We start from the raw sequence: 27606 nt of genomic DNA, 5'->3' as shown, positions 1-27606 counted from the left end.
GAGAGCGAGAGATAGAAACAGGAGATTGTACAAGATCGATGTAAATTTAGATTAGCAAAGGGATAGAAAAAGGTAAAAGTTGGAAGATGTAGGATATGATAGGAAAGAGAAGAGGAGATTAAAAAAGATAGACGAAAATTTAGATTGAAAGATAGAGAAATATTGGCATAGATATATAAGGAATAGGATTTATAATTTATAATTTGTTGGATTTAAGCATTTTTCTAAGAGCAATAACCGGGTGACCTATCAAAAATCACCCGTGACTTTGAAAGGTGATAGCAGTTACAGAATATAGATAATACTATCAAATAAAATTGATGAAACGATGTCCTCCAAAATTTCGCACTCATTGTGTAATACCTGATTGGTTGCATACTGCTTGAATATGAATTTTTGCGGATGTTTTAATTTTTTTAATTTTCTGAAACCAAATGTTTGAAAAATTGCAAAAGGATTCCATTTATAACCCCTTAATAAAATTTATTTCGGATTGTTTCTAAACATTATTGATAAAAGAGAACATACTCATTGTAAATTTTTTTTAAAGATTTTAAAGTTGTTGTTGCGTTTAAGGCGAAAATTTAAATTGATTTTCTAATTTTCAAAAATAATTTAAAGAAAATCTTTTAAAACATTTCAAAATTTAAGATTTCGAAAAATAATGTAAAAAATTGCGACGCAAACTTTTTTAATCAACGTTGCGAGATTACAAGGTAAATATTAGGATAAGCTTACAAGATATTTAAAAGTTTTTAAATGATACAAAAATAATTTAATTATAAAAAGGTCTTACAAAATTTGGAACAAGACGTAGATTTTTCAAGATACAAAACAAAAAATTTAAGAAGAACAATTTGGATTAATTTTAATTTTAAAAAATCGATTTGAAGAGAATATTTAAATATTTCCTCAAAATATTTGCAAAATGTTCAGAAGAAAATCTGGAAGATTTTAAGGCAATTTTTCTCATTTTGAAAATTTTGTTAAAATGTTTACGAAAAGCTCGAATCATTAAAAAAATATTTGGAAGTTTTTAAAAGATTTTGAAATGTTTCAAAGTTGAAAAATTAATTTCTGGTAAATATTTAAATAGATGAAAAACAATAACAAAGATTTCCAACAATCTGAAAAACGACCCAGAAAGATATAATGACAATTTAAGAATAATTCGAGAAAGTGTGAAAGATATTTGGGAATACTTCAATATATTGAAATAATTTTAAGACTGAAAGATTTCCGAAAATTTATTAATTATTTCTAAATTCTTTCCAAGTAAAACTGTAAAATAATTTTTTTTTAAATTAATAAGATACTTTTTTGACATATCTGAGTTTTTAAAAATGTTTTTAAATTTTATAAAAAGGGAGTAGATTTTTGAACCAAATGGTTAAGATTGCAACATAAAAAGTTAATTTTTTAAGAAAATGGTCGAATTTCAAAACAAAAAAGATTTAGATTCAATAAAAAGGCAATTGTTTGAATTTTGAAGCCAAAAAGGGGAATTTTCAAAAAAAATATTTGATATTTTGGATGTTATGGTTTTGACCAGATAAATTTTGTTAAATAATTTGAAGTTAATGTTTTTGGTCTACATGGTCTAAATCAATATTTTTAAAATATTGATTATTAAATTTATAAGCTGTGAAGAGAATGCCTCTATATCTGCTGGGATCTAAACTGAAAGACCTGTGTTCAGATCTCAGCGGGGATAGATATGTTTTTTCACAGCTTATAAAGTTAATAATCAATATTTTTAAAACATAGATATTAGGCCATGTAGAAAAAAACTAACATAAAATTATTTTAACAAAATAGTTTATTTTTTAACCAAAGAGATCATTTTTAACCAAAAATAATTGAATTTTCTGATTGAGAATTTTATGAAATCGTTGAAGAGCTTTTTTATGTCATGGTACAAATTTTTTTGCAATTTGAAAAACTCAATCCCAACAAAGCGCAGTGTAGAAAACTTTTTTTAAGATAGTTAAAAAAGAAAAAAAAATCTATATTTTTTTCGTTATTCCCAGCAAAATAAAAAATTGAAATAGGCCAAATTTAAAGATCTGCTTACACAAATATTTTTCTAATTTTAGTGTGAATTTTTCTTTAAAAAAAAATACAAAGTCTATTAAAAATTTCATTCTTAAGACATTTTGGAACTAGTTTTTTTATTTCGCCGAAACTGTGCATGTGTTTTTAAAATTATTAAGCATATCTAATGGCAAATTTCCATTATTAAATATCACATAATCAATAAAAGGGTGTAATTTTAATATAGAAATATATATTTTTCAGGCAAACAATTCCTAATTTTTTTTTTATTACAAATTGTTCACAACAATTCAAGTCACAAATGAAAAAAAGTTTTTTCTTTTGTGCATTCACCTTTTAAAACATTAAATTTCTGCAGTGTGGGCTATAGCATTTATTTATGGTATTTAGAAAATTAAAATAGAGAAGAATCGATATTTCTCGATGACGATATCTGGATGTCTCGATAATCGATTCTAATCAGATCAACAGTTTTTAAACCTATTGAAATGCTCACTAACTTACACGAAAAATAGTTTTTATTTAATTTTACAAAGAAAAAAAACAAATATTTTCCTTCGAGCCGGATTTGAACCAGCGACCTATGGATGTCCACTTTTTAAATTCCAACTACAGTCCACCGCTCTACCAACTGAGCTATCGAAGGCTGTTGTCATTGATTTTGTTTTTATAAATTGCATTAAAATTCTTAACAATTACAAAAAAAATGTTTTTCAAGGTATTTCTAATGCTATTTGATTGAAAATTAAACATTTGTGTCGAATTTTTAAAAATATTTTTTTATTTTTCATTTTCGTCTATTTTTGTCTTTTTTGTTAAAAAATGAAATAGTTGGTTAAAAACTTTTTTCTAAGTTTCAACGTTTAACTTAAAAAATTATTGCTTTGGTTGTCAATTAATTTTTTATTCGAAAATTCGTCTTCATGGGTTGAAATTAAATTATTTTGTTGATAGATTTACATGTTTGGTTAGAAATGTAACGCTTTTGTGCCAAATTTGTATTTTTGGCTTCAATATTTAAAAATTTTGATACAAAAGAAGTTTTTTGTTAAAAATCTATATTTTCGGGTTGAAAAATCAACTGTTCTGTAGAAAATTCCTTTTTAATTTACTTAAAAATCAACCTTTTTAGATATATTTTTTTTCTTTAAAATGAAAAATTGTTTTTGCTTTAAAATTCAACTTTTTTCTCGACAATTTCCCTTTTTGTTTTAATTTAGTTCTTTTTATAATTCGGTGTTGACTAGGTCTTCATTAGTAATTTTTATTTATGGTATTTGTTTGTCTTGACATTGTCTTTAATCAATAGTACCTGGATTCGAATCCCAGCGGAGCTAGAGAAGAATTTTTTTCACAAATAAAAATTTTTTTTTTAATATATCAATTTAAGACCATTTAGACACTATCAACTAAAATTTATTATAATTCCTCTTGTTGGTTTTGAAATATATCTGTTTTGGACGAAGATTCACCTAATTGGATGAAAATTCAACTATTTTTATTAAAATTCCTTTTTTTTTTGGTTCTCCTTTTAGGCTGCTTTTTAATTAATTTTTCTAATCTGCCAATTAATTTTTTTTGTACTCTAAAAACTATGATTTTTTAAACTAATTCAGTAGTTAATAAAACCATTGATTTCCTACATTTACTATTGTTTCGTAGAATGCATTACATCCCACTCTCATCCTACTTAATGTGAATCATTCCAGATAATACATATTTTTGGGCACCTATAATTAAGCGTGGAAGTGCACGAGGTCTACCAGGAAAGTACCCGACCAAAATCTTTTTTCAGTTGTGTAAAATCGTGTTTCACCAGAAATTTCTCAATAAGCTGTTTCGCCAGAAATTGTTGAAAAAGCTGCTCCACAAGAAATGTCGGAATAGGCTGTCTCACCAGAAATTGTTAACTAAGCTGCGATCAACGGTACGTGTGTGGAGAAACCCAGTCTTCAAATCTTTCCAGTTTGGGGGGGGGGGGCTTAGTCAGAGATTTTTTCTATGTTGTCTTACAGAGACAGGTACTTCTTCAAAAGCATTTCTTACGTATGTAAGTATTTTCGGGTCTGACAAACGCTAACAAATAAATATAAACCCGATTTTTTAAATAAAAAAAACATGTTTGACAACGCAATATAGTGGTTACCTAGTACATTAAATCTAAGATAATTTAATTTTACTTTATTCATAATTGTAACAGTATGACTTGTTATTTATCTAATAATATTACTTGTAACTAGAAACATTAGTATTAATGGTAAATTTAATAATTACGAATTCATGAATTAATAAATAGATAAACAAAAAGATGAATTAATAGAAACATACAATAATTTTTCGTTTCACTTTATTTTTTTTCGGTTGAAAAGTCTAGTCTTAAACTGTGGTTTTGGTTTGAAAATATATCTCTTTTTCTCAAAATTTAATCTTTTTCCATCAAGAAAATTTAACTGTTTGATTGAAAGTTAAACAACTTTGTTAAAAATTGACCTTCATTGGTTGGAAATAAAAATATTTTGCTGAAAACTTGTCTTTTTGGTTGGAAAATTGGTCCCTTTTCACTAAAATTGCATCCTCTTTATTTGAAAATGTAAGTGAATCATTAAAATTTAATCCATTTAGGTTTAAAACTCAATTCTTTGTTGGAAATTATCCTATTTTGTAGACATTTTTTGTTTTTTTTTTCTGGGTAAAAAGTAAGTTTGGAACTTAACTTAAAACCAAATAATTAAACTTTCAACAAAAAAGATGAATTTTTAACAAAAGATATAATAGTTGATATTTTAAGCAAAAAATATTTGAATTTTTATTGAAAAAAAGCTAAATTTAACCAAACAAAGATGAATTTTCAACAGTTTAAAGAGTAGAATTTTCGACAACAAGAAAAAGGAATTTTTAACTAGTTGAACTTTTAACAAAAAAGGATACATTTTCAACCAAAAATAGAATATTTCAAACAAAGACGGTTAATTTTCCACAAAAAATTAATTTTGAACCGCAAGAGACCAATTTTCAAAGACATGGTTGAACTTTCAGTTCAAAAAAAGTTTCCAACAAAATAGTGACACTTTTAATTAAATGGTTAAATTCTCGAGCCAAACAGACAAATTTTTTAGAAGACAGATAAATTTTCAACAAAATAATTATTTTAAACCAAGAAAGAATTTTCAATATAAATACATGACTTTATTGTCATTCACATCATTATCTTTCAATATTTTTCAAAATTGTAATTTAAAATATAGACTCATATTTCTCATGATTTTTAATTGAAAGAGAGAAAGCCTGAAATGAAAATATAACAGTAGGATTTTCAATTAAAAATAATTAAATTTTAGTACAAAAACAGTTGGTCTCAGGCCGAATTTTTTCCAATTAAAAATTTTTTTCCTGTAGTTTTGTAGCAAATTTTTGCAATTTTTTTAGACCTTTTTGCAATTTTCTTTTTTATTAAAAACTAAAAATCTATTTTGCTTTCACTTAACCTTACATTACAAAAATCAACATATATAATTATCCGATGTTAAGAAATTTTTTTAGAATAATTAATAAAAAAGTACTTAAAATATTTGTTATGTTTTCATATAAGTACTTTTCTTAGGCTTTGCATTAAAATCTAAAGATAAATGTTTTGTATTTGTGTAGAAATGAATGAAATTTAAATAAAATTTATTATGAAACCTGTATTAAATCGTAAGAATTCGGGATTCAGAAATTTTCTTTTAAGGTAGTGAAAAATGAAAAATTTTAATTCTCTTCACCATTTTCATTAAAATAGAGATAAAAATAAAAGTATAGAAGAGGCAAAATTTAAAAATATGTTTACACAGATCTCTTGAGAATTTTATTCTAAATGTTAAAGAAAAAGAAAATCATGTTTCAGCAGGGATGCTAATCAGCATATCAGACTGTCAAAAATTGTTTTGAACCTATTGCGAAACTGACTAAATTATGAAAAAAATAGCTTTTTATCTAATTTATAAAAGAAAAAAATATTAATATTAAAATAGAGAAGAATCGATATTTCTCGATGACGATATCTCGATGTCTCGATAATCGATTCTAATCAGATCAACAGTTTTTAAACCTATTGAAATGCTCACTAACTTACACAAAAAATAGTTTTTATTTAATTTTAAAAAGAAAAAAACAAATATTTTCCTTCGAGCCGGATTTGAACCAGCGACCTATGGATGTCCACATTTTAAATTCCAACTACAGTCCACCGCTCTACCAACTGAGCTATCGAAGGCTGTTATTATTGATTTTACTTTTTCTGAACTGCATTAAAATTCTGAACAACAATGACCCGTTTTTTTACAACGTCCTTTTACTTGCTTCAATTCCCATTCCTATCTCGATCGCAACGTTTGAGACTCAAGTGAATCAACCATTGCTTAATTATTGGATTTTCTTATAAATGACTAAATTATTAATTAAAATAATTTAATAGAATTATAATCAAATTCTTTTATATTGGCGTGTTTCAAGAACACACTGGAAATTCTGTTTATTTGAATCTTCAAGCTTACATTTCCCAAATTTGTTTGAATCCAAGAAGAGACAAAAATACTTTCTTGAATAATGTAAAACATTGATTTAAAGCTTGTTCCGAAATTTTTTATCATTTACTGAAATAAATGGAAAAAGTTAAATTTTTAGTTTGATCAAATTTCAACCGTAAAAAATAAATTTAAGCCTATATTTAGTATTACATTCCTAATCAGTGATTCAAACTACATATGTAAAGTGATTTTCAAATTATTTGGAGATACTCCCTTTTCAATCCGGAGTAATTCACTTGTATTCCAGCGTAATCCAAAGTAATCATGTTTTACAGTTGAGTAATACACTTGTAATCTAGAGTTATGCAGTTCTGTAGTGGAATAATACACTTGTAATCTAGAGTTATGCAGTTTTGTAGTGGAATAATACACTTGTAATCTAGAGTAATTCACTTGTAATCCATAGTAACCAAGTTCTATATGGAATCAATACTCTTGTAACCTAGAATGACCCACTCGTAATCCAGAATAATACACTTTCAATCTAGAGTGATCCACTTGTAATCCGGGACAATACAATTGTAATCTAGAGTTATCAAGTTCTATAGAGGAGTAATTCTCTTGCAATTTAAATTGATTTACTCGTAATAAATAGTAATTTATTAAGTTCTATAGCAATTTAATCCCCTTGTAGCCTAGAGTGAACCACTTGCAATCCAGAACAATACGCTCGTAATCTAGAGTCATTTACTTGTAATACAGAACAATATAATTGTCATCTAGAGACTTCTAGTTCTAAAGCAGAGTAATCGACTTGTAATTTAGAGCAATACACTTGTAATCCAGAACAATATACTTGTCATTTAGAAAAATCTAGTTTCTTAGCAGAGTACCTTCTTGTAAGTCAGAGAAATACACTTGGAATCCAGACTAATTATGTTCTATAGCTAACTAAACCACTTGTAACCCAGAGTGATCAACTTGTATTCGTGAACAATACACTTTTGATCTAGAATAATCAAGTTCAATAGCGGAGTAATCCAATTAGAGCTAGATTTATCAAATTTTAATTCAGAGTGATCCACTTGTAATCATGAACAATACATTTGTAATCTAGAGTAATACAATTCTATAGCGCAGTAATCCACTTGTAACCTAGAGAGACCCATTTGTAATCCAAAACAATACATTTGTGATTTAGAGTCAGCTAGCTCTATAGCAAAGTAATCCACTTGTAATTCAGAGAAATTCCCTTGTAATATTCAGTAAGCAAGTTCCATAGCGCAGTTATCTACTTGTAACCTAGAGTTATCCACTCTTTATCCAGAACAATGCTCTTGCAATCTAAAGTCATCCCTTTGTAATCCAGAACAATACACTTGTAATCTAGACAGATAAGATGCTATAACGAAGCAGTCTACTTTTAATCCAAAGTGAGCCACTATTAATCATAAACAATACAGTTATAATCTAGTGTCATCTAGTTCTATAGCGGAGTAATCCGCTTGTAATATAGAGTAATTCACTTGTAATCCAGAGCAATGAACTTGTTATCTAGAGTCATCTAGTTCTATAGCGAAGTAATTTACATGTAATTCAGAGCAATGCACGTGTAATCTCGAGTACTCAAGTTCAATAGCGCAGTAATTCATCCTTAATCCAGAGCAATACACTTGTAATCTAGAATCATCTAGTTCTATAGTAGAGTGATACACTTGTAAAAAAGAACAATATACTTGTAATCTAGAGTAACCAATTTCTATAGCTGATGAAGACACTTGTAATCTACATTCACCCACTCGTAATATAGAACAATACACTTTTAATCTAGAGTCTTCTAGTTCTATATCGGAGTAATCCAATCGCAATCAAGAGCAATACACTTGTAATCTAGAGTAATAAATTTGTATAGTAAAATAATCCACTTGTAATCCAGAGTAAGACAGTTGTAATCTAGAGTCATTAAGTTCAATAGCGGAGTAACCCACTTGTATTCTGCAGTAATTCACTTGTAATCTATAGTCAGACTCTATTAATACATAGTAATACATAGTGATCCACTTGTCTTCATGAACAATATACTTGTAACCTGGAGTAATAAAGTTCTATAACGGAGTAGTCAACCTGCCACCTAGAGTAATCCACTTGTAATCCAGAGCAACACGACTGTAATCCAGAGCCATACATTTTTATAATAGAATAATCTAATTGCAATATAGTAATCCAGTTTGTAATTCAGAGCAATATACTTAAAAGTTAGAGTGAACAAGTTTAATAACACAGTAATCCACTTGTAACCTATGTTTGTCTCTTCTTAATTTAGAGCAATACATTAGTAATCTAGAGTAATAAAGTTCTATAGCGGAATAATCTACTTGTAACCTAGAGTGATCCACTTGTAATCCAGAACAATAAACTTGTGATCTAGAGTCATCTAGTTGTATAGAGGAGTAATCCATTTGCAATGCAGAGCAATACACTTGTAACCGAGAGTAATTAATTTCTATAGTTAAGTAAACTATTTGCAACCTAGAGTAATCCATTCCTCATCTAGAACAATAACTTGTAATCTAGAGTGATCCACTTCTATGTCGGAGTAATCCACTTGGAAGCAAGATTTATCCAGTTGTAATCCAGAGCAATACACTTGTAATTTACATTAATAAGATTCTATAGCAAAGAATTTTACTTTTAATCCAGAGTGATCCACTTGTAATTCAGAAAAGTACACTTGCAATCTAGAATAATTAATTTCTATAGTAGAGTAATCCAATTGTGAAACATATTGATCGACTTGAAATTCGTCTCAATCCAGGGCAATCCAGCTAATTTGGAGTGATCCACTTGTAATCGAGAGTGATCTACTTGTGATCCCGAGTAATACACTTGTAATTTGAAGTAATCAAGTTCTATAGCGGAATAATTTACTTGTAATCTACAGTGATCCACTCGTAATCCAGAACAGTACACTTGTAATCTAGCATCATCAAGTTCTATAGTAGAGTAATTCATTGCAATTCTGGGTAATCCAAATTATTCAGAGTAATTCAGGTAATACTAGTAATCCACTTATAATCCAGAGAAATACACTTATTATGATTATCATCATCAGAGTAATCCACTTGAAATCCATTGTAATCCATTTACTTCAGATAATTTGGAGTAATTCAGGTAATAAAATTAATCCAATTATAATTTAAAGCAATTGCCCTATAATTCAGGATAATGCAATTGCAATCCAAATAATTCGGAGTAATTTACGTAAGTAATCCAAATAGTTGAAAATTTATTTAAATTTATTATCATGAATGGAAATATAACAACTTCATTTTTGGTTAAAAATAATCTTTTTCAGTTAAAAATGGGTGTAATTCGTTTTTTCTAGTAGAAAATCAATCTTCTTCGTTAAAATTCATAATTTTCTTTGAAAATTGAACTATTTTGGTAGAAAATTCTTTTCTTCAGTTGAGAATTTAACTATGCTGTTGAAAATTTGCTTTTGTTGTTAGACTATAATTTTTTTTTGTAAAAATTTAACAATTTTACTTTTAGCTGCAAATTTTTTTTAGTTCAAAGATAAATTATTTGGCTAAAAGTGAACTGCTTTGTTGAACGTTCATTTTTCGAGTGGAAAATTTGGATTTTAGTTGAAAAGTTGAGTATTGTGATGAAAATTCATATTTAAACAAAATAAAAATTAATTTTTTAAACTGAAAATTAAACCTTTATTTGCTGATGAAATTTTTTTTAAAATAAAAAATCAAAACTCTTGCTTCAAAATCCATATTTTTGGTTAAACAGTACTATTTCGTTGTAAGGTTCGTGTATTTTGTTTAAAAATTCATGTATTTTGTTAAAAATTAAGTAAAAAATTAATGTTTTTGGTTGAAAACTTAGTTCAAAGTTAATCTACGCTATAAAAATTGTTACAATTTGGTGAATATTTAACTGATTTGATTGAAAATTCACCTGTTTTGTTTAAAATGTACCTTTCTGGATTAAAAAACTTTCTGGATTAAAAATAAGATACTTTTGTAGAAAATTCAACTATAATCGAATCTGGATTTAGTGTTTCCGTGAATTGACGCAGCGCCACAGGAGAGGGTGACAGGAGCTGCGGGGGTTTATTCCGTGTTCACTCAAGCGTGACAAAACAGAGAGCGAACCAGGAGACAGGAAAAACGATTCCGCAACTCTGGATTTATGCTCATCGCCACCCTCAAAACCGTCACTAAATCCATATTTGACTGTATTTTGTTGAAAATTGACTTTATTTGTTGAAAATGCATGTGTTTTGTTAGAAAGTCATCTTTTAGGCTAGAAGTTTAGTCTTCTCGATTAAAAATTCATGGTATTGTTTTAAATTCAAGTACTTATTTTAAAGATATACTTTTTCTTTTTTTATTAAAACATTGGTTAAAACCAGTTTTAACTGAATTCCTATTAAAGCAGTAAAAGAATAATCAAACAGAATAATGAAATACAAATAATTCAGGTATGCGACAACAAGTAGTATATAACTAAAACCTTTTGAAGAATTTTAATTAGTTACTCTCTCATCGAAACTCTTTCCAAGAGGATTTTCTTATCTAAACTAATCTAATTTTAATTTATTTCATGAAAATGAAAATTGTATTTGGTACTCTCTTCTTTATCCTGGCAGTTTTCCCTGATCCTATTGGTAAATATAATAGTCATACTTCACTAATTTACTGGTGAAATTTTACTAATTCAATTAGGGGAAAGTAATCCGCTAAGTAATAGTAGAAAATTACTAATTTAATTAGTCAAAATATTAAATAATTCGTTAAAGGAATACTACTTCTTGGAAAATACATAAATTAATTTATGAATGATGCATTACAATAGGACAATGTTTAAAAACTTATCAATATGCACTACACGGCTGTCTGAATAAAAAATGTGTTAAAGCTGAAAGACGCAGTGCGCGGATACTCACATGCGGAGATTGCGCAATATTGTGAATTTCTACTGAAAACGACTCAGACGATCCTGACTGTTTACGTTTCGATTCTCCCGATTTAGCAACTAGGTATATTTTTCTACAAGTCCGGAAAGCAGGCAGTTTCACACGAGTGTGAAGTTAACTGTACAAGCCAGAGGCGAGTCCAAGGGGAGTTGTGGGCTAGTTAAATGTGAGTTGGAGGCGAGCACCTGTTGCATGCGATATTTTTGCAACAAATTCATAAATTTTCGATTGGAGAAACGATAAAAACAAATTTTCCCAAAATTTTTTAATTTATGGTAAAATTATCTAAAATTAGGCAAAATTAAAAAAGAAATGAATATCAGAAATAACGAAAAATTGTCGGTAAATTTATAAATCCACAACAAAAAATGTCTACCATAAAAGATATTCTTGACGAAAATCAACAAGAGGGTCTGAGTGACCCATAATCTGCTCTAAAAGTTAAATTAAAATTCATTTATTGCATTTTTGGTTGAAATAGTGGATTTTTTGTTTCAAAAATTCAACTACATATTTGGTCTAAGCTTCATGTATTTAATTAAAAATTCGACTTTTGAGTTGAAAAATAATTCTCAGTAATTAAAAACTCGTTTCTTTGGTTTAAAACTTATTTAATTAGTTAAAGATTAATCATTTTAGTTAACAATACAACTATTTAGTTGAAATTCAGTTTTTGAGAACCTATGTTGAAAATTCGTATTTTTTGGATTAAATATTCGATTATTTTGTTACAAAATCTGTACATTTTGTATTAAAAAGTCAACTTTTTCGTAGGAACTTCACTTTTAGAAATTCAGTATTAAATTATTTTTTTGCAAATGAAGTTTTTGTTAAGAGTTCATATTTCTGATTTAAAAATTTACCTGATCAATTTGTTCAACTTGTTTCAAGCTTGGTTGAAGATTCACCCCTTTAGTATAAAATTAAATTATTTTGTAGAAATTTGTCTTTTTCTTGTTGTTAAAAAATAATTTTAGCAGCAAAAATTTTAACTTTTTCGTTTTTGATTAAACAATGATCTGTCATTTTTGAAAACTCAACTATTTGGATACAAAATAATTTATTTTATCAAAAATTTATCTTTTTGGGAGAAAATTCATCTTTTTAGTAGAAAAACTAAATATTTGTTAATTCTTGTTGTTGAAGTTTCAAAGTTTTAGCGGGGATCTATTTCTTTGATTGAAAAGTTATCATTCTTAGTTAAAAATTCATATTTTCAGGATTGAAAATTCAATTACTTAAGTAGAAAATCCACATTTTTCATTTGGAAATGCAACACTTTCGTAGGAAATTCGCCTTGACAGTTTCAAAATTCAATAACTTTTTTGGAAATTAATTAATTCATTAGTTGAGAATTAGTATTTTTAGTTTGAAAATTCACATTTTTTCTTCATTAACTTAAAAATCCTTTTTGGTTAAAAATTCAACTCTTTTGTCAAAAATACCTTTTCTTTATTTTTAAATTAATCTGTTTTTTTTCAGATATTTATCTGTTGGCTAAAAATGTAACTGTTTCGTAGAAAATGCTTTTTTTTATCAAGAATTAATGAAAATTCCTTTCTTTATCTGAAAATTCGAATTTTTCGGGTTGAAAATTCAATTACTTTGTGAAAAATCCATATTTTTGTATTCACAATTACACTTTTTGGTAGAAAGTTTTTTTTTCTTGACTTCAAAATTTAACACTTTTGTTGTTGAGAATAAAGTTTAAAAATGGATAATTAATCTTTTAAATTTTGTTTTAGAATTTATTTTTTGTAGATAAAAATTGAACGATTCGGTTTCAATGTTAAAATTTGTTGTTAGCAAATTCGTCTGTTTGGTATCAAAATTCGACTATTTTCTTAAAAATTCATCATTGTTTGGTTAAAAATCATGCATTTCGCTTAAAATGGTCCCTATCGTATTATTGCTAAAAAAGTGCGTTGCATAATAGATCCAACCTCAAAGTTCAATCTGTACATTTTGAATAATACTAATACACTCGAACTTGGAATTAAGAGCAGGGCTGTTGAGAGTCCGTCTCTCGAGGTGCTACCCCTCGCTGCGACATTAATTCCCGGAACGTAGTGTATCGGAACTGCATAAACCCAAGTTCCAGTGAACCAAACTAAACCTTTTCTCAGACTTTATTTATTTACTTTCTCTAACGTATCAATTCATGATTGTCTTTTACTATAAAAACTTATTTATTTCAACTTTATAACTTTACTTTCATTTTGCAGAATTAGCTTGGCCGCATAAGGAGCAAACAGTTCATTCTACTCCCATTCAACTTGGTGTTCGCCATTTCGAAAGTTTTGGTATGCTTCAAGGTCGAATATACCCCTTACCATTACGCATTTACAAAGTAGCGACGGATAGTGATCGCAAGTACATCATTGGAATATTTCCATATCCTCACACTGGATACCTGTGTCCATTAATGTGTCCTAGACCTGATCTTCCTTATACCTACGACAGAGTTAAAGTCCGCATAGATGGAGACATTGCTAACGTGACTGTGCCAATATCTGATGAGGATCCCTTAAATAACCTCTTTTTCGAGCCATTCGGGGCAAGAAACATTGTTCATGTCCAGGTTTCCGATAATTAAACCAGGGGGTTGACTCGCCATACGAATGCGCCGTGTCAGTTTTGTGAAGGACGGCAGAAAGTGAAACACTGGCGCAACTAGCGCTATTCCCTATATTTGAATGAAAGCTTATTAGAATCATAGGAGATTTAGTATTTTTTTACAGATTTTGTCATATTTTGGACGTTTGTGGATAATTTAAAAGCTTTGAGCATGAATCAGGCAAGGATTAACTGTTTCCAGAATTAAAATAATGTTTATCATTTAAAAATAGACCTTAAAAACACTGAAAATGTCGGTTTTTAATTTTTAAGTGGAGTAATTTGGTAAAATATTAAGATTAAGTCTTTAAAGTTTAAAACAAATAAATTAAATTTTCTGAAATGATAATTTAAAAAATATGTTTTCTATTTTATATGACTCTAATGATTCATAAATTAATGATCCTAATGTATTATTACATCATAATAAAAATACACAAGAAATTATAAAAGTCATAATTTTTATTATTCAGTATATGGTATTGAACTTTAAACGGCTGACAAGATTATTAATATTAAAGTAATTAACTTTACTGTACATTAAGTCATTTATTTATTCAAATTTTGAATTAAAAGATGAGGATAGAAATTAAATATTGAGCAATAACAACAGGAGGGCATACAGGAATAATAAATGCCAGATTAATTAATTTAAATAAATATATTTTTTAAAATTATTTACAAATATACGACGATAAACTACGTTTTACAGATTTATAATTTACTTTAATACTTGAATTTATTTATAAATGAATGTAATTGTACACAAATGTCAAAACTCAGCGATAATTCAGAGCTGTCATTAATGTCACTTTTACATTTTTCTTAAAGATAGCAAGGATCCTAAAATATTTTTAAAATTTCAAAAAATTACTAAAACTATAATTTTACAAACTATCACAATAATCTAAAACTTCGGCAACAAGAGGAGTATATACAAATTTATAAATCGATGTAGTCAGGAAGCCTTCAGAGTCATGCAATTATTTTAGGTTAAAGGACATCGGTGTAAACAAATCTTAATACTTACTGCCATAACTGATCCATCAGGAGCTAAAACTTACTTTTACCAAATAATTTGATCTTTTAAAAAGTGATCTTCACACACTACATGATCAGGTTTTACAACAAAATCCTTTTTGTCACGTTTAATTGCTTTCTGCCAACGTTGAACCTCAACCTCACTTTTTGTCACAGAGAAAAACACTTTTTTCACTCCCTTTAAGACGGTTGAGTCGTACCCTGATCGACAGTTCGGAACTATACATCGATGCGCAACCATTTTTATAAAACATTTATGCGTAATTGAACAAAATACGGCAAATAAGCGATGAATCTATAATATGTCACGAGTTGCTTACATGCAAAATAATAGCAGACAACGGGCAGACCGGGAATAGCAGCGGTGGCGCCAATGTTTCACGACTCGCCGCTCTTCACAAAACTGACACGTGCCTCCAATGCAAAAGCGAAAATCGTGTCACCCCGCTGATTAAACGTAAGAGTGAACAAGTTATGTCTGGATAGTATCCGACCTTTTGATATACACAAACAAAATCTGCGTAAAGTTGGCTACCAGATACTGTAGAACCAATATTTTTTACCGTGACCTGGACCTCTATCGGTTCGAAAAAATAATTCCGGCAGTTCAATTCTTCGGGGTCCCGCGTGATTTGACTGAGGAACGCACGACGTACTAGTATGCAGACAGAATTGAATCTGCGGATCCAGGAGCAGAGTAATACAATACAGGGAGCGCATGCTGTCCGATGCTAATATGCCAGCAGTTCGGAAGAAGCGTTTGCTACGTTACCGAACTGCTGGCATACCAACATCGAACGGCACGCGCTCCCTGTGTGGGAATACTCTTCTCCCGGATCCGCAGAATCAATATTTGCAGGATACTGGTACGCGAAGCGTTTGCTATCCGGTTCAAACGAGATCCCGAATAATTGAACTACCGTAGTTCTATTTTCGAACAGATAGAGGTCCAGATCACGCGGAAAATATGGGTTCTACAGTATCTAGTACCCCTCTCTACCCAGATTTTTGTCCGCGTACCCGAACTAAGAGATTTTTCCTTACTTTCGGAAGCCTTGAAATCGATTCCCTCTTAAGGATAATTCAATTTAGAAAAAAATCGAGAAATCACAGTGATCGATGTCAGGACTATTTGGGGACTACTTAAGTTGTGAGGAACAGTATTTCACCAGAAATTGCCGAATAAGCTGCTGTGATTAGAAAGGTGCGATAAAGTTTATACCTCTTTTTGAGAAAAGCACAACTAAGACAATAGCCCAACTTTCCGGGCAGATCTTATGCATAAGAGTTGGAGGAATAGGGGTCCGGTGAAATATTCTTTAATGCTATATTTCGTGTGGTGATGGGGGAGGTGCGCAGGGTATTTTTTCACCAGGAATTGCTGAATAAGCTGCAATCAATGGGCGTTATTGATTCAACATATCAATGCTTTATAGTGGTGAATGTTTCTTGATTGATAACTGTACTAGTATTACCTATAATTTACCTAATGATATTAGTATTACTTGATAATATAAGAATTAATTTTAATTGTAATAATCATAAATTGAAGAAATAATAATGAATGAATAAACAAATAGGGTTTCATCTGCAAATAATGTAGTTGTTCTTTTGACATTGAGATCGCACCCTACCTGACCCCATTTAAGATACCACGAGATTCATTCCGACCCCCCCCCCCTTTAATTAATTTATCGTAGGATCCTTTTGATTCTTTTTCACTTAAATGAGAGCTGAATAAATAAAACATAATAAAAAATTGAACTACATTTGTGTGAGATTGCATCCTTTTTAGTAGAAAAGTTCACTATTAAATTATTTATAAAGATTTTATCGTTTTTAGTTAAGAATTGAATTCAGTTCTTAAAAAGTCAAAAATGTTGTAGAATCTTGTACAAAGTTTTGTCGTTTTGGTTGAATTATTCATTTCTTTTTGCAGAAATTTAATCTTTTTTTTTCAATAGACGAATTTTTAATAAAAAAGTCGAATATGTAACCAAATAGATGAATTTGTTTATCAAGAAAGATGAATTTTGAAACAAATAGTTTAATAGTTAACTGTAAAAATATATTTTCAACCAACAATGTAATCGTAAAATTATCTGTCTTTAAAATTTATTGAAAAAATAAACTAATATAAAATTTGGCTAGTTGAATGAAACCAAAAAAGAACCATTCGCAACCAATTAGTTGATTTCACAACTAAAAAGATGGATTTTCAACAAAGGAGATTCTTGATTTTTAACTAAAGAATATATTTTTTGAACCAATAGTGAAATCGTCAAATTTTCAGCCTAAAAAAATCACTCAAAATAAAAAAAGTTCAAACACTTACATTCACTTGTAAATGACTAATTTGTTGACAAATTGTTAAATCCTCAACTAAAAAGATGGAATTTTAATAAAACCAATAATAATTTTTCAAGCAAACAGACCATTTTTTAAATAAATATATAAATTTTTATCAAAATAATTAAATTTTTGCCGAAAATTGGTATCGCCAAATTTTTGGACACTGAAATTAATTCCTAAACCAAAAAAAAAAAATAAATATTAACAAAGATTAAATTTTCGGGCAAAGATGTATTTGAAAAAGTGAATTTTTTACCAAATAGTTATATTTCAAACCAAAATTGGAATCGCTAAATTTGTGGATACTGAAATTAATTTTTAACAAAAATAAAAAAATGAAATATGAACAAAGAAGTTAAATTTTTGATCAGAGAGGTAATTCGAAAAAAATGAATTTTTAAGAAATTTAGAAATGATCTTACTCAAAATCGTTAATATCAAGTGAATCGATTTAGACTTAATATTTTTCTTCACAATTAGCCACAGAATATGAATAAAATATAACTTATTATGCAAATTGTTTCTAATACACAAAATATTACTTTATACTGATATCTAAATGTTTAATTAAATTAAAAAAAAATTATTATCGTTTATATTAATTTTCTTTCAGAATAGAGTTAGAATGCTATTTGATATGGCGAAAATTAATTATTGTTAACTAGAATTCTTCTTTAAACAATAAATTATTATTTTTATTAATATTTTCTCAGAATAATTCTAGAAAATTGAAGCTTTTCAAAAAATTCTCCACTTTTTGTCCAATTTTCAATTAGAGTGAGGCGAATAATTAACTCAAGTTACAACATAAATTTTTTAAACCATCTATTATTATTGGTTAGAATATTTAATTTGCTTAAAGTTGTAGATTTTTAAAAAATTTTCCAATATTTGTCTACTGTTCACTTGGAGTGAGTTATTAATTAATTCAATTGAGCAAAAAATAAATATCTGAAAAACTTATAATTGTTTATAAATTTATTAATATAAATTTAAACATTATTAATACTAATTTAAACAAAATGGCTCGCAGTAACTACTTCAAGGAAAATTTGCATTAAATATGATGCATATAGAAATTTTTTAACATATTTTAAATATCTGCTTAACTTCAGATAAATATATCCTCGAAAAAGAACAATATTGTTCAAAAAATGATTCCGCTGTTTTTTAATTTATTATTTGTTCATAACTAAAAAGAAAAAGCAGTGTGAAACATTTAAGAAAAGACTGCAACTTTCTAGATTTTATCTAAGAAAAGATAGTTATAAACAATAATAAAATAATCAAAAAACTATGTTTTTTGACTAAATTGCTTATAGTATTACTTTGCTCAGTATAAAGTAGGTAAAAAGTTAAAAATTTCAGAAAAACCGAATTTTACACCATTAAACAAAGAGAAATAATATTCAATTCTTGGTTACGAATACATCTTTTTCGCTTTAAAATTTAATTTAATTTGTCGCAAATTCAATAATTTTGTTAGATTTTTCTCGTTTCGATTTGAAAATTCAAGCAAAAAGATCCAATAAAAAATACGGTCATGAACAGTTGAATTTTTAGGCCTAAAAGATTAATTGTTTAGAAGATTGGTCAATTTCCAAGCCCAAAAATTTGAATTTTCTGCTAAAGGGCGAATTTTTAACCAGTCAATTTTAACAAAAAAAAAAGACTTTAACAAAATAGTTAAATCCTCAACCAGATTGGTTAATTTTCCATAAAGAAAAATAAATCTCGAAAAAAGAGTTTATTAAAATTATATATTTTGTACCAAAAATGTAATGTTCTACATTTCTGTTTGTAAAATTAATTAAAACCATTTTTTTAACCGGTTGAATTTAACCGGAAAAGAAAAATTTGCAACCAAATAGTTGAATAATGAACCAGAAAAATGGAATTTCAATAAACAATATTAATTTTTCAACTGAAAAAAAACTTTTCAACTAAAAAGTTTATTTTCGACCAAGAAAGATTTATCTTCTACACAACGAAAAATTACCAACCAGTTAAATTTAAAAAAAAATCTAACAAAATAGTCGAATATGAACCAAAAAGACTGAATTTTATCAAACAAGATTAATTTTCTAAACAAAACGACGAATTTTCCTGAAGGTGCTCAATTTTAAACCCAAACATTTTAATTTCATACAAAACTGGAAGTTTAATTTTGAAGGGAAAAAAATATCTATTTTTCATCAAAAATGCAATCGTCAAATTTTCTGTTTGTGAAATTATTTTCTAGAAAATTCTTCTAAAATAGTTTAATTTAACTAAAAAATAAAAATCTGACACCAAATAGTTGAAACCTCTACCAAAGAGATGGGATTTCAACACATAAGCTTAATTTTTCAACCAAGCAAAGAGTTTAATTTTCAACTAAAGAAGATATTTTTTTAACCAAAAATGGAATAGCTTAATTTTCAGATCATATTTAAAATTATGTATTTATAAAAATATATTTACTATTTTTTTACTCTAGAAATATACTCTCCAAGCGAAAAATGCATAATATTGCGTTTTTGTTAGTACATTTTATTTATAACAATTAGGTTCACAAATTAATAAAAATATAATTTTGTCGCATATTCACCTTCAGCAAATCCCAACAATGCAGCATATAGAATTTTTTTTTTTAGAGTTAAAAATAAAAATCGGAAAAATCGAATTTTTCTTCACAATTTGAATTAAAGTACGTAAATGTGTAAACAACGTCGAATTTAAAAATCCGCTTGAACATATATTTTTAAAATTTTATTTTAAATTTTCCTAAAAGCGAAAATCCAAAATCGGTCAATAATTCCATTCCAATATTTATTTTGAACCTACCCAGTGAGCACAAAATTTGGCGACGTCTTTACGACAACTTTACGACATCCTATGTCCATGTCGTTCAGGTGTCTTTATGATATCGTAAATAAGTCGTATGATCTGACGATGTCCTTTACGATATCGCAAAGATACTAAAACGACATTGACATAGGATGTCGTAAAGTTGTCGTAATCATGTCGTAACGATGTCGTAAAGACGTCGCCAAACTTTATGTCCACTGGGTAGATATTTAATCCAGTCAAATTAAGAGTCAAATTCTGTGCATTCTTAGATTTTTTTCATGTTTTAGCAGAGATGCCAATCACAGAATTAGACTATCAAAAATCTTTTTAAGCCTGTTGATAAAGTTACTAATCTAAACAACAAATAATTTTTTTTGTTTTAAATTAAATAGAAAAAAATATTTCCCTTCGAGCCGGATTTAAACCAGAAATCTATGGATGTCCACTTTTTAAATTCCGACTACGGTCCACCGCTTTACCAACTGAGCTATCGAAGGCTGTTATTATTGATTTTACTTTTTCTGAACTGAATTAAGATTCTGAAAAACAATGACCCAGTTTTTTTCTAACGCCCTTTCACTTGCTTCGATTCCCATTTCTCTCTCGATCGCAACGTTTGAGAATCAACCGAATCAACCATTGTTCATATAATTGGATTTGCTTATGAATTAGTGAATTGATTAATTTAATTCAATAGAAGAATAAACAATTTTTTACATTCTCATCAGAAAAGGTATTAAATTTGTGTAAAATTTGACCCCCCCCCCCCCTAGTTTTTGTCAAAAGGTCCACGTTTTAAGACCCCCTGAATCTAAAAAACAGGTTTTTACTAATGCGTCTGTCTGTCGTTTTGTCTGTCTTGATGCCTGTCTGTCTGAGAGCACGATAACTTTTGAAAAAAATTAATCTATTAGATTGGCTTTTGGTACACTTTTGTAGTGTCCTAAGCTAAATGCCAAGTTCGTTAGTCAGCCATTTTGGATAAAAATACTAAAAGTGAGCCCATTTTTAAAAGTTTTGAATACACATTTTTTCATGATTCTAAAATTCTCTGTACAGTTGTTTATAGTACTTGAATAGAAAAATGTTACTTTTCGATAGTCCTACAAGATTATCATATCAACTTTTTGAATTTTTTCGAAAAATTGAAAATTCAAATTTTGACCGCACAAAAAGTAATAACAAATTGCATTTTGCGGTCAAACTATACAAGATAGGAAAAAAATGATAAGACAAACATTGCGTGCACCCAAAAAATATCTACAAATTTTTTATTATTCACTTTTTTATAGGACACGTAGTTTTTGTTTTATTCATACAAAAAACATTGAAAATACAAAAATTAAATTTTCCGATACACGACAAAAGCTAAACAAAAATAAATAGATACAATTTTTTCACTGAATGTAGAGCAAAAAATTTTTATTAATGGTTATTTTTACATTCTCATTAGAGAAGGTATTAAATATGTGTAAAATTTGACAACCCGCCCCCTCCCACTTTTGGTAAAATGTCGACGTTTTGAGACCCCCTAAATCCGAAAAATAGGTTTTTACGAATGTCTCTGTCGGTCTATCTGTATGTATTTATGCCTTTTTTCATAAAATTAAAAATTATGAGAGTTATAGCATTTACAAAATTTCAAAAAACACACGATATGAAAAAAATGGCAAGAGAAGAAAAAGTTTGATTTCTAAATGCCCTACAAGATTATCATAACAACTTTTTCAATTTTTTTGATAAATCAAAAATTCAAATTTTGACAACATACAAAATTATGGAAAATCCAAAATATACATTGTTTCATGCAAAATTTGCACAGTATTTCAAGTATTCTCAAATATAATAAAGCATTTTCAAACCAAAAACAATATATATACATAATTATATATATGTTGTGGGAAAAGCCCGGAGTGCGGGCGATGGGCTATTCACTTCGAAGACTATGTGTATGCCACTCAATCCCGATGTCTCTCGAGATACCACAATAACTTTAGATAGTTGCAACAATGTCCTATTTGTATTTTGCTGCTAAGTATTTGTGTAAAAAATAATTTTTCACTCTACCTTTATTATTAAATATTACAATGTCAATAACACGCACAGAGTCAAAAAATCATAAACTATTTATTTCTCATCGAAAATGTATTATTAGTCAGGTAATTAGCTATCAAGGCTTTTTCAATAAAAAGTACTAAGTACTTCTATTTAGTCGAGAGAAAACGGAAGACGTCTAAAACGTAAACAGAAAATGCATTACTTGTGAATTTTGTTTCTAGCGCAGACTTTTTGAATGATAAAATATCCATTTTCACGCGAAAATAAATTACATAACCTAAAAAAAAATTGCTACACTGTAAAAAAAATTTTATATAACTTTACCACTTTCATAGTAGGTCCGTATATTACCTACTATCAAAGTAGCGTTTTCACAGACAATAGTGAGTATCCACGTTCAGTCGAGAAATTAACTTTCAGGTTATGTAAGTTTCCAAGCAGATTCGGTAAAATCGCAATGATTTGTAAATTTGTAGGTTATGGCATTTTAAGAAAAAATATTTGAATTTTCACAATTATTCGTGATTCCAGTATCCGAAGTAAAAACGTTATTAATGGTAGCTTCAGTAGAAATTGTAAATTGCCCGTTAAAATCAGGAATGTTGCAGAAAGTAATATTTTCCAAATTATTAAATTTACATTAATTAATATATCTGCAAAGGAAAGGACATAAAAAGGAAATAAATCTACATATAAATAAGTTATTTATTTATGTAAATATATCATATATATGTATATTTTTTACTAAAATTCCCTGTCTCAAAATAAAAATTATAATTCCGCAAGGAAATTCCCTGTCGTACTACCACTGCTCAAATAAAAACAATATTGTACATCGTGCAGGGACACACATTTATAAATGGCTTCCCTCCGGGTTGAAGTTGGGCTTCGAAAAAGTGATGGCTTTCTACATAAATAGTCAATTCATTCATGCAATTTAAATCGAAATATTTTTTTCGAAGCCTAACTTCAAACCCGGATGGAAAGCACATGTGAATCTGAGCGTCCTGTAAAAGTCTTCTTACACTTTATACGGCATTTTCCGCCACACTCCATTAACTTATCCACACTCAGAGAGTTAGAGAGGCAGTGTGAGACTAACGAGGTTACGAAAGATCCGTTTGGTGGCGCTGAAAGCTACAGACGTAGGTTTCCAGAGTTTGAAGCGTCAAATTTTGACCTGGATTGGTTTCAAATGCACGAAATAAATAATAAACTTAACTGAATAGTAAAGAAAACTTAGAAAATAATTTAAATATTTCATGGCAGCTAAGCCCATTCAGCAAATTTGAAACAAATGCAATCGATATTTTTGGAGTTTCGCTGATTCATTGAATTTATTCGATTTCTGTAAACTTTGAATCTTCCTATAATATATGTTTTGATATTGAAATATTTTTCTTATTTATGCAAAAATTTTTTTCTTTAATTGTAAAAATATATTTTATAAAAAAGAATGACTGCAATGGGGTAATTCTCCTTCAAGAGGTTATTCGTTAAGCTTTTACATATTATTGAATACATTTTGATTCATTTACAATATAAAGAACATTTTTCATTATTTTTACCAATTCCTGACAACATTTTTACAAATCATTGTAATTTTACAATTATTTACAATTATTCGTTAAGCTTTTACATATTATTGAATACATTTTGATTCATTTTCAATATAAAGAACATTTTTCATTATTTTTACCAATTCCTGACAACATCTTTACAAATCATTGTAATTTTACAAATTTTCTGTTATTTTCCGCACCCTGGAAATTGAACAATGACTTCTGATTTTACTGTATTAAAACCTGCATAAATGCGATTTATATCAATTTCTCATTTTCAAGATGCAAGGTTACGTTCGAAAAAGGGATTTTTACTACTTATTGTACTTTCACAATCTTGCAGAAATTGTCCACTTTCAAAGAGGGTCCCTTTATTACCTACCTTAAATATGACAGATTCACGAGCAGAAAATGTATTCTTACAACGTCATGCTATATTGCAATACTGAAAGTGGTAAAGTTACAAATTCATTTGGATTCTTAACCTCAAAAATGGTATTTTCCGTATAATACAAGTGATAATTTTACAAAAATATTTCTATGTGATTTCACCACTTTTATTTGTGAAATTTTTAAATTTTTTACCTAGAAGACATTACCTAAGACTGCATTATTTGTCAATTTTATTACTAAATTACCCCATTTTTGGCATAAGATATTGTTTTCCTTCCGGCCAAAAAAGTAAGAGATAACCTTAAAATACATTTTGAACTGTATTTTCTAATTTAGCCTTTTTGTGGCCAAAATATATTTATTTAAACCGATAAAGAAAGAAATAATCTAAAATTGCATAAATTGTAAATTATCTTGACCATTCGCCAAAAATATTCATTTCCCAACGAAAATAAGCTCGGTAACCAAAAAATACATTATTAGTGAAATTTATTGGCTATTTAATAATTTTTTAAAGAAGAAGTAATCATTAACGAGCATTAATAAAAAGTCATGAAATATTTTTATATTGCAGAATTCCATATTTTATTTCTCACTTGGTTTTTTCTTGCAAAAAATACTCATGATAGGTAGCCCACAAAAGGGGAGTCTAACATAAAATTGTTCCAAGAAAAAATATCATTATTGTTTATTTTAATTATTAATAATTTTTTAGTTGTACAGAATTGTGTTTTTTGAGTCTTTACTGTCTTTGGAGAATTGATGCAAGGGCACAACTTCACTCTACCGTTTGGAATAACCGCACGCGGGAGAGTCGATTTCGGCTAATTTCGCACGACGCGACGTTCGTATTTGCTGACTCACTACATTGTGTGGTGACTCTTATCTTATCTTTACGACTTATAACATAGTTTTACCGACTTATTCATAGCTACAACGACTTCAACGTTACGATTTCATGCTTTTCATAGCATTACCTGATTTCGTTAAGATTTCAAGCAAAATTCTAACTTTGAAACCTTCTACTTCAGAGTGAATAGCCCCTCGAGTGCGGGCAAACCTAGGATAGACCTATCATTCCGCAAATTGCCCGAGCGGTGTCGGGCAATGTACGAAACTCTTCTTTACTTTGAACTTTGCCCGAGGCGTCCTTGATCAATCTGACGAGTGCTCCTGTCGCAATGGGCAATGTACGAAATGCCAACATTATTTTTGATTTTTATTTATTTTACTTATCCTGATGCCCCTTTAACTTTCTTAACAGCATTCGTTTTATTATCGGTCTATTATAGTATCTTCCCCGGTGAAAAAATTATATATAGTGAAGAAATTATGTATAATTTTCATTCGGTTTATACAAATAATGCTTGAAATTATTGAAAATTATATATAATAATTATTAGTTGAAAAATAATTAATAAATTGCATGCAAACCCTTAAGAAGACTAAACAAAAAATGTTTGAAATATTATTTCAAAATGTAAACTTTATTATTAAATTTTTCATTCTTATTAATTCATGTATCAAACATTATAAAATATACACATACAAGTCATTCAAATGCAAATAAGAAATACAGCGTTACAATTATGAATTACTTATTGCAGCAGGGATTAGAGTCATGCCATTTCGAAACTATATATAATAACTAATATTTCTCGCCATGCAAGACCAATGTCTAAATTCCCCTATATTACTTAGGAATCATCTATTGTAGATGTCTGGATATCGCTAAAGCAACGAATGTTGAGATACAGCCCTATACGGTACCGCCCGTGTAGAAATTCAAATCGGGAACTAGTCTGGTTCCCGACCATTCGACCCCACTTAAAGTCGGGGGCTAGTCGGGTCATCTGACTAGCCCCCGACCAGTAGCGTCACGGTAGATTAGTCGGGTGCTAGTTAGGTGACCCAACTTATCATAATCGGGGTCTGATCGGGTACTAGTAGGGGTCATATGATAATACATTCGCGTGGAATATTAACCAAACTCCCCAAAATTTGTGGAACATCCCCTAAAAGTTTGTCAAAATACTTATTATTTACGGAAATCTCCATAAACTTTCTTGAAATATTTAAAAGTGCTCAAATTTACCCAATATTTAACGGGGAACATATCCTACACTTAAAAATACATAAATTTATGTAACTAAAATTCCCCAAAATTTATGGAATATTAATTTTAAAAAAAAACTTGAGCTGGAAGGCAGCAGGGGAAGAGCTTCGCTCCGAAGGAACCGCCATGTTGGTTACAGCAGTCTCTGCTCCAGGTAATTATGCTTTGTTACGTGTGGACTGCTGTCTTAAACACTAGACGCGTCATTTCTGTTGCGCGAGAGGCGGCACGTCGCGCCCTTGCGAATTTTCTTTAAAGCTACCAGTCCAATACCGCAAGACTCAAATCTTTCAGATCAATTTAAAAATTCCATACAAAGGTATTTATAAATGTTCCTAGAAATTTGCAATTTTCTAAAAAATAGTATAAAAAAATAAGATTACGTCTTTTTGAAGATTTTGATCGTTGTTTTTATAAAAAGTTGATTTTCGTACAAAATTATGAACTTAATAATTATTTATTAAGTATATTTGAGATGAATTTAACATTAATCAGTCTTTTCTCCAAAAAACGGTGTGAAATTATTGTTAAATATATTCTTAGTGTTTTAGAATAAAAAAATCATTACGTTTTTTTTTTTAGATATTACCTCATTTGATAAAATCTCGCCGAAAACTCAAACATAAGAATAACCCGACCACAGCCCCACTAGCTCCCGACCAGAGCCTGAAGATTACCAGCACGGAAATTAGTGCACAAAAAGGCCCGACTAGCCCTTGACCAACCATCGACCAGGCCCCGACTGCAATTTTGACAAAGAAAAGCCCAACTAGTCCCCGACTGGGTACTTTGTCAAAATTAATAACCCGACTAGCCCCCGATTAGTGCCCGACTTGTAATAGAGCCAAATGGGGTTATTTCCCCATGGGCGGTTGTGAAAAATAATTAAAATGAGCATTTCGAAGACTAGAAAATGTGGAAAATAAATATATAAATTTAGACTTGAGTCTAGATGTCTTTACCAGGTCTATCTAGACAATTAACTAATTAAAAATTTACCATTGGCTCAATTTTTGACGAATGTTGGTGGGGCACCCAGCGTACACCCCTTAAACTTGATCCCAAATTGGACGAATGATAAGTCTT

At 28.9% G+C, this 27606-nt stretch overlaps 1 protein-coding gene and 2 non-coding genes across 3 annotated transcripts in view; 1 reads left to right on the top strand and 2 right to left on the bottom strand.

Moving 5' to 3' along the window:
• Positions 1-3838, top strand: part of LOC117177877 (TBC1 domain family member 23) — a 156814-nt gene extending 152976 nt beyond the window's left edge. The window contains exon 9 of the mRNA XM_033368922.1: positions 3765-3838. Coding sequence (XP_033224813.1) covers positions 3765-3768 — 4 coding nt within the window. The 3' untranslated portion in view covers positions 3769-3838. The remainder of the gene's footprint in view (positions 1-3764) is intronic.
• Positions 2609-2701, bottom strand: Trnay-gua. Its single transcript has 2 exons — positions 2665-2701; positions 2609-2644 (listed from the first exon to the last, which is right to left on the bottom strand). It is a non-coding gene; the product is annotated as a tRNA-Tyr (tRNA).
• A 2376-nt stretch (positions 3839-6214) lies between the features above and the next one.
• Positions 6215-6307, bottom strand: Trnay-gua. Its single transcript has 2 exons — positions 6271-6307; positions 6215-6250 (listed from the first exon to the last, which is right to left on the bottom strand). It is a non-coding gene; the product is annotated as a tRNA-Tyr (tRNA).
• Between the last annotated feature and the right edge of the window lie 21299 nt (positions 6308-27606).

Source organism: Belonocnema kinseyi, chromosome 8 (genome assembly GCF_010883055.1).
Source record: "Belonocnema kinseyi isolate 2016_QV_RU_SX_M_011 chromosome 8, B_treatae_v1, whole genome shotgun sequence".
Lineage (NCBI taxonomy): Eukaryota > Metazoa > Arthropoda > Insecta > Hymenoptera > Cynipidae > Belonocnema > Belonocnema kinseyi.
This window is presented reverse-complemented; position numbering and strand designations above follow the sequence as displayed.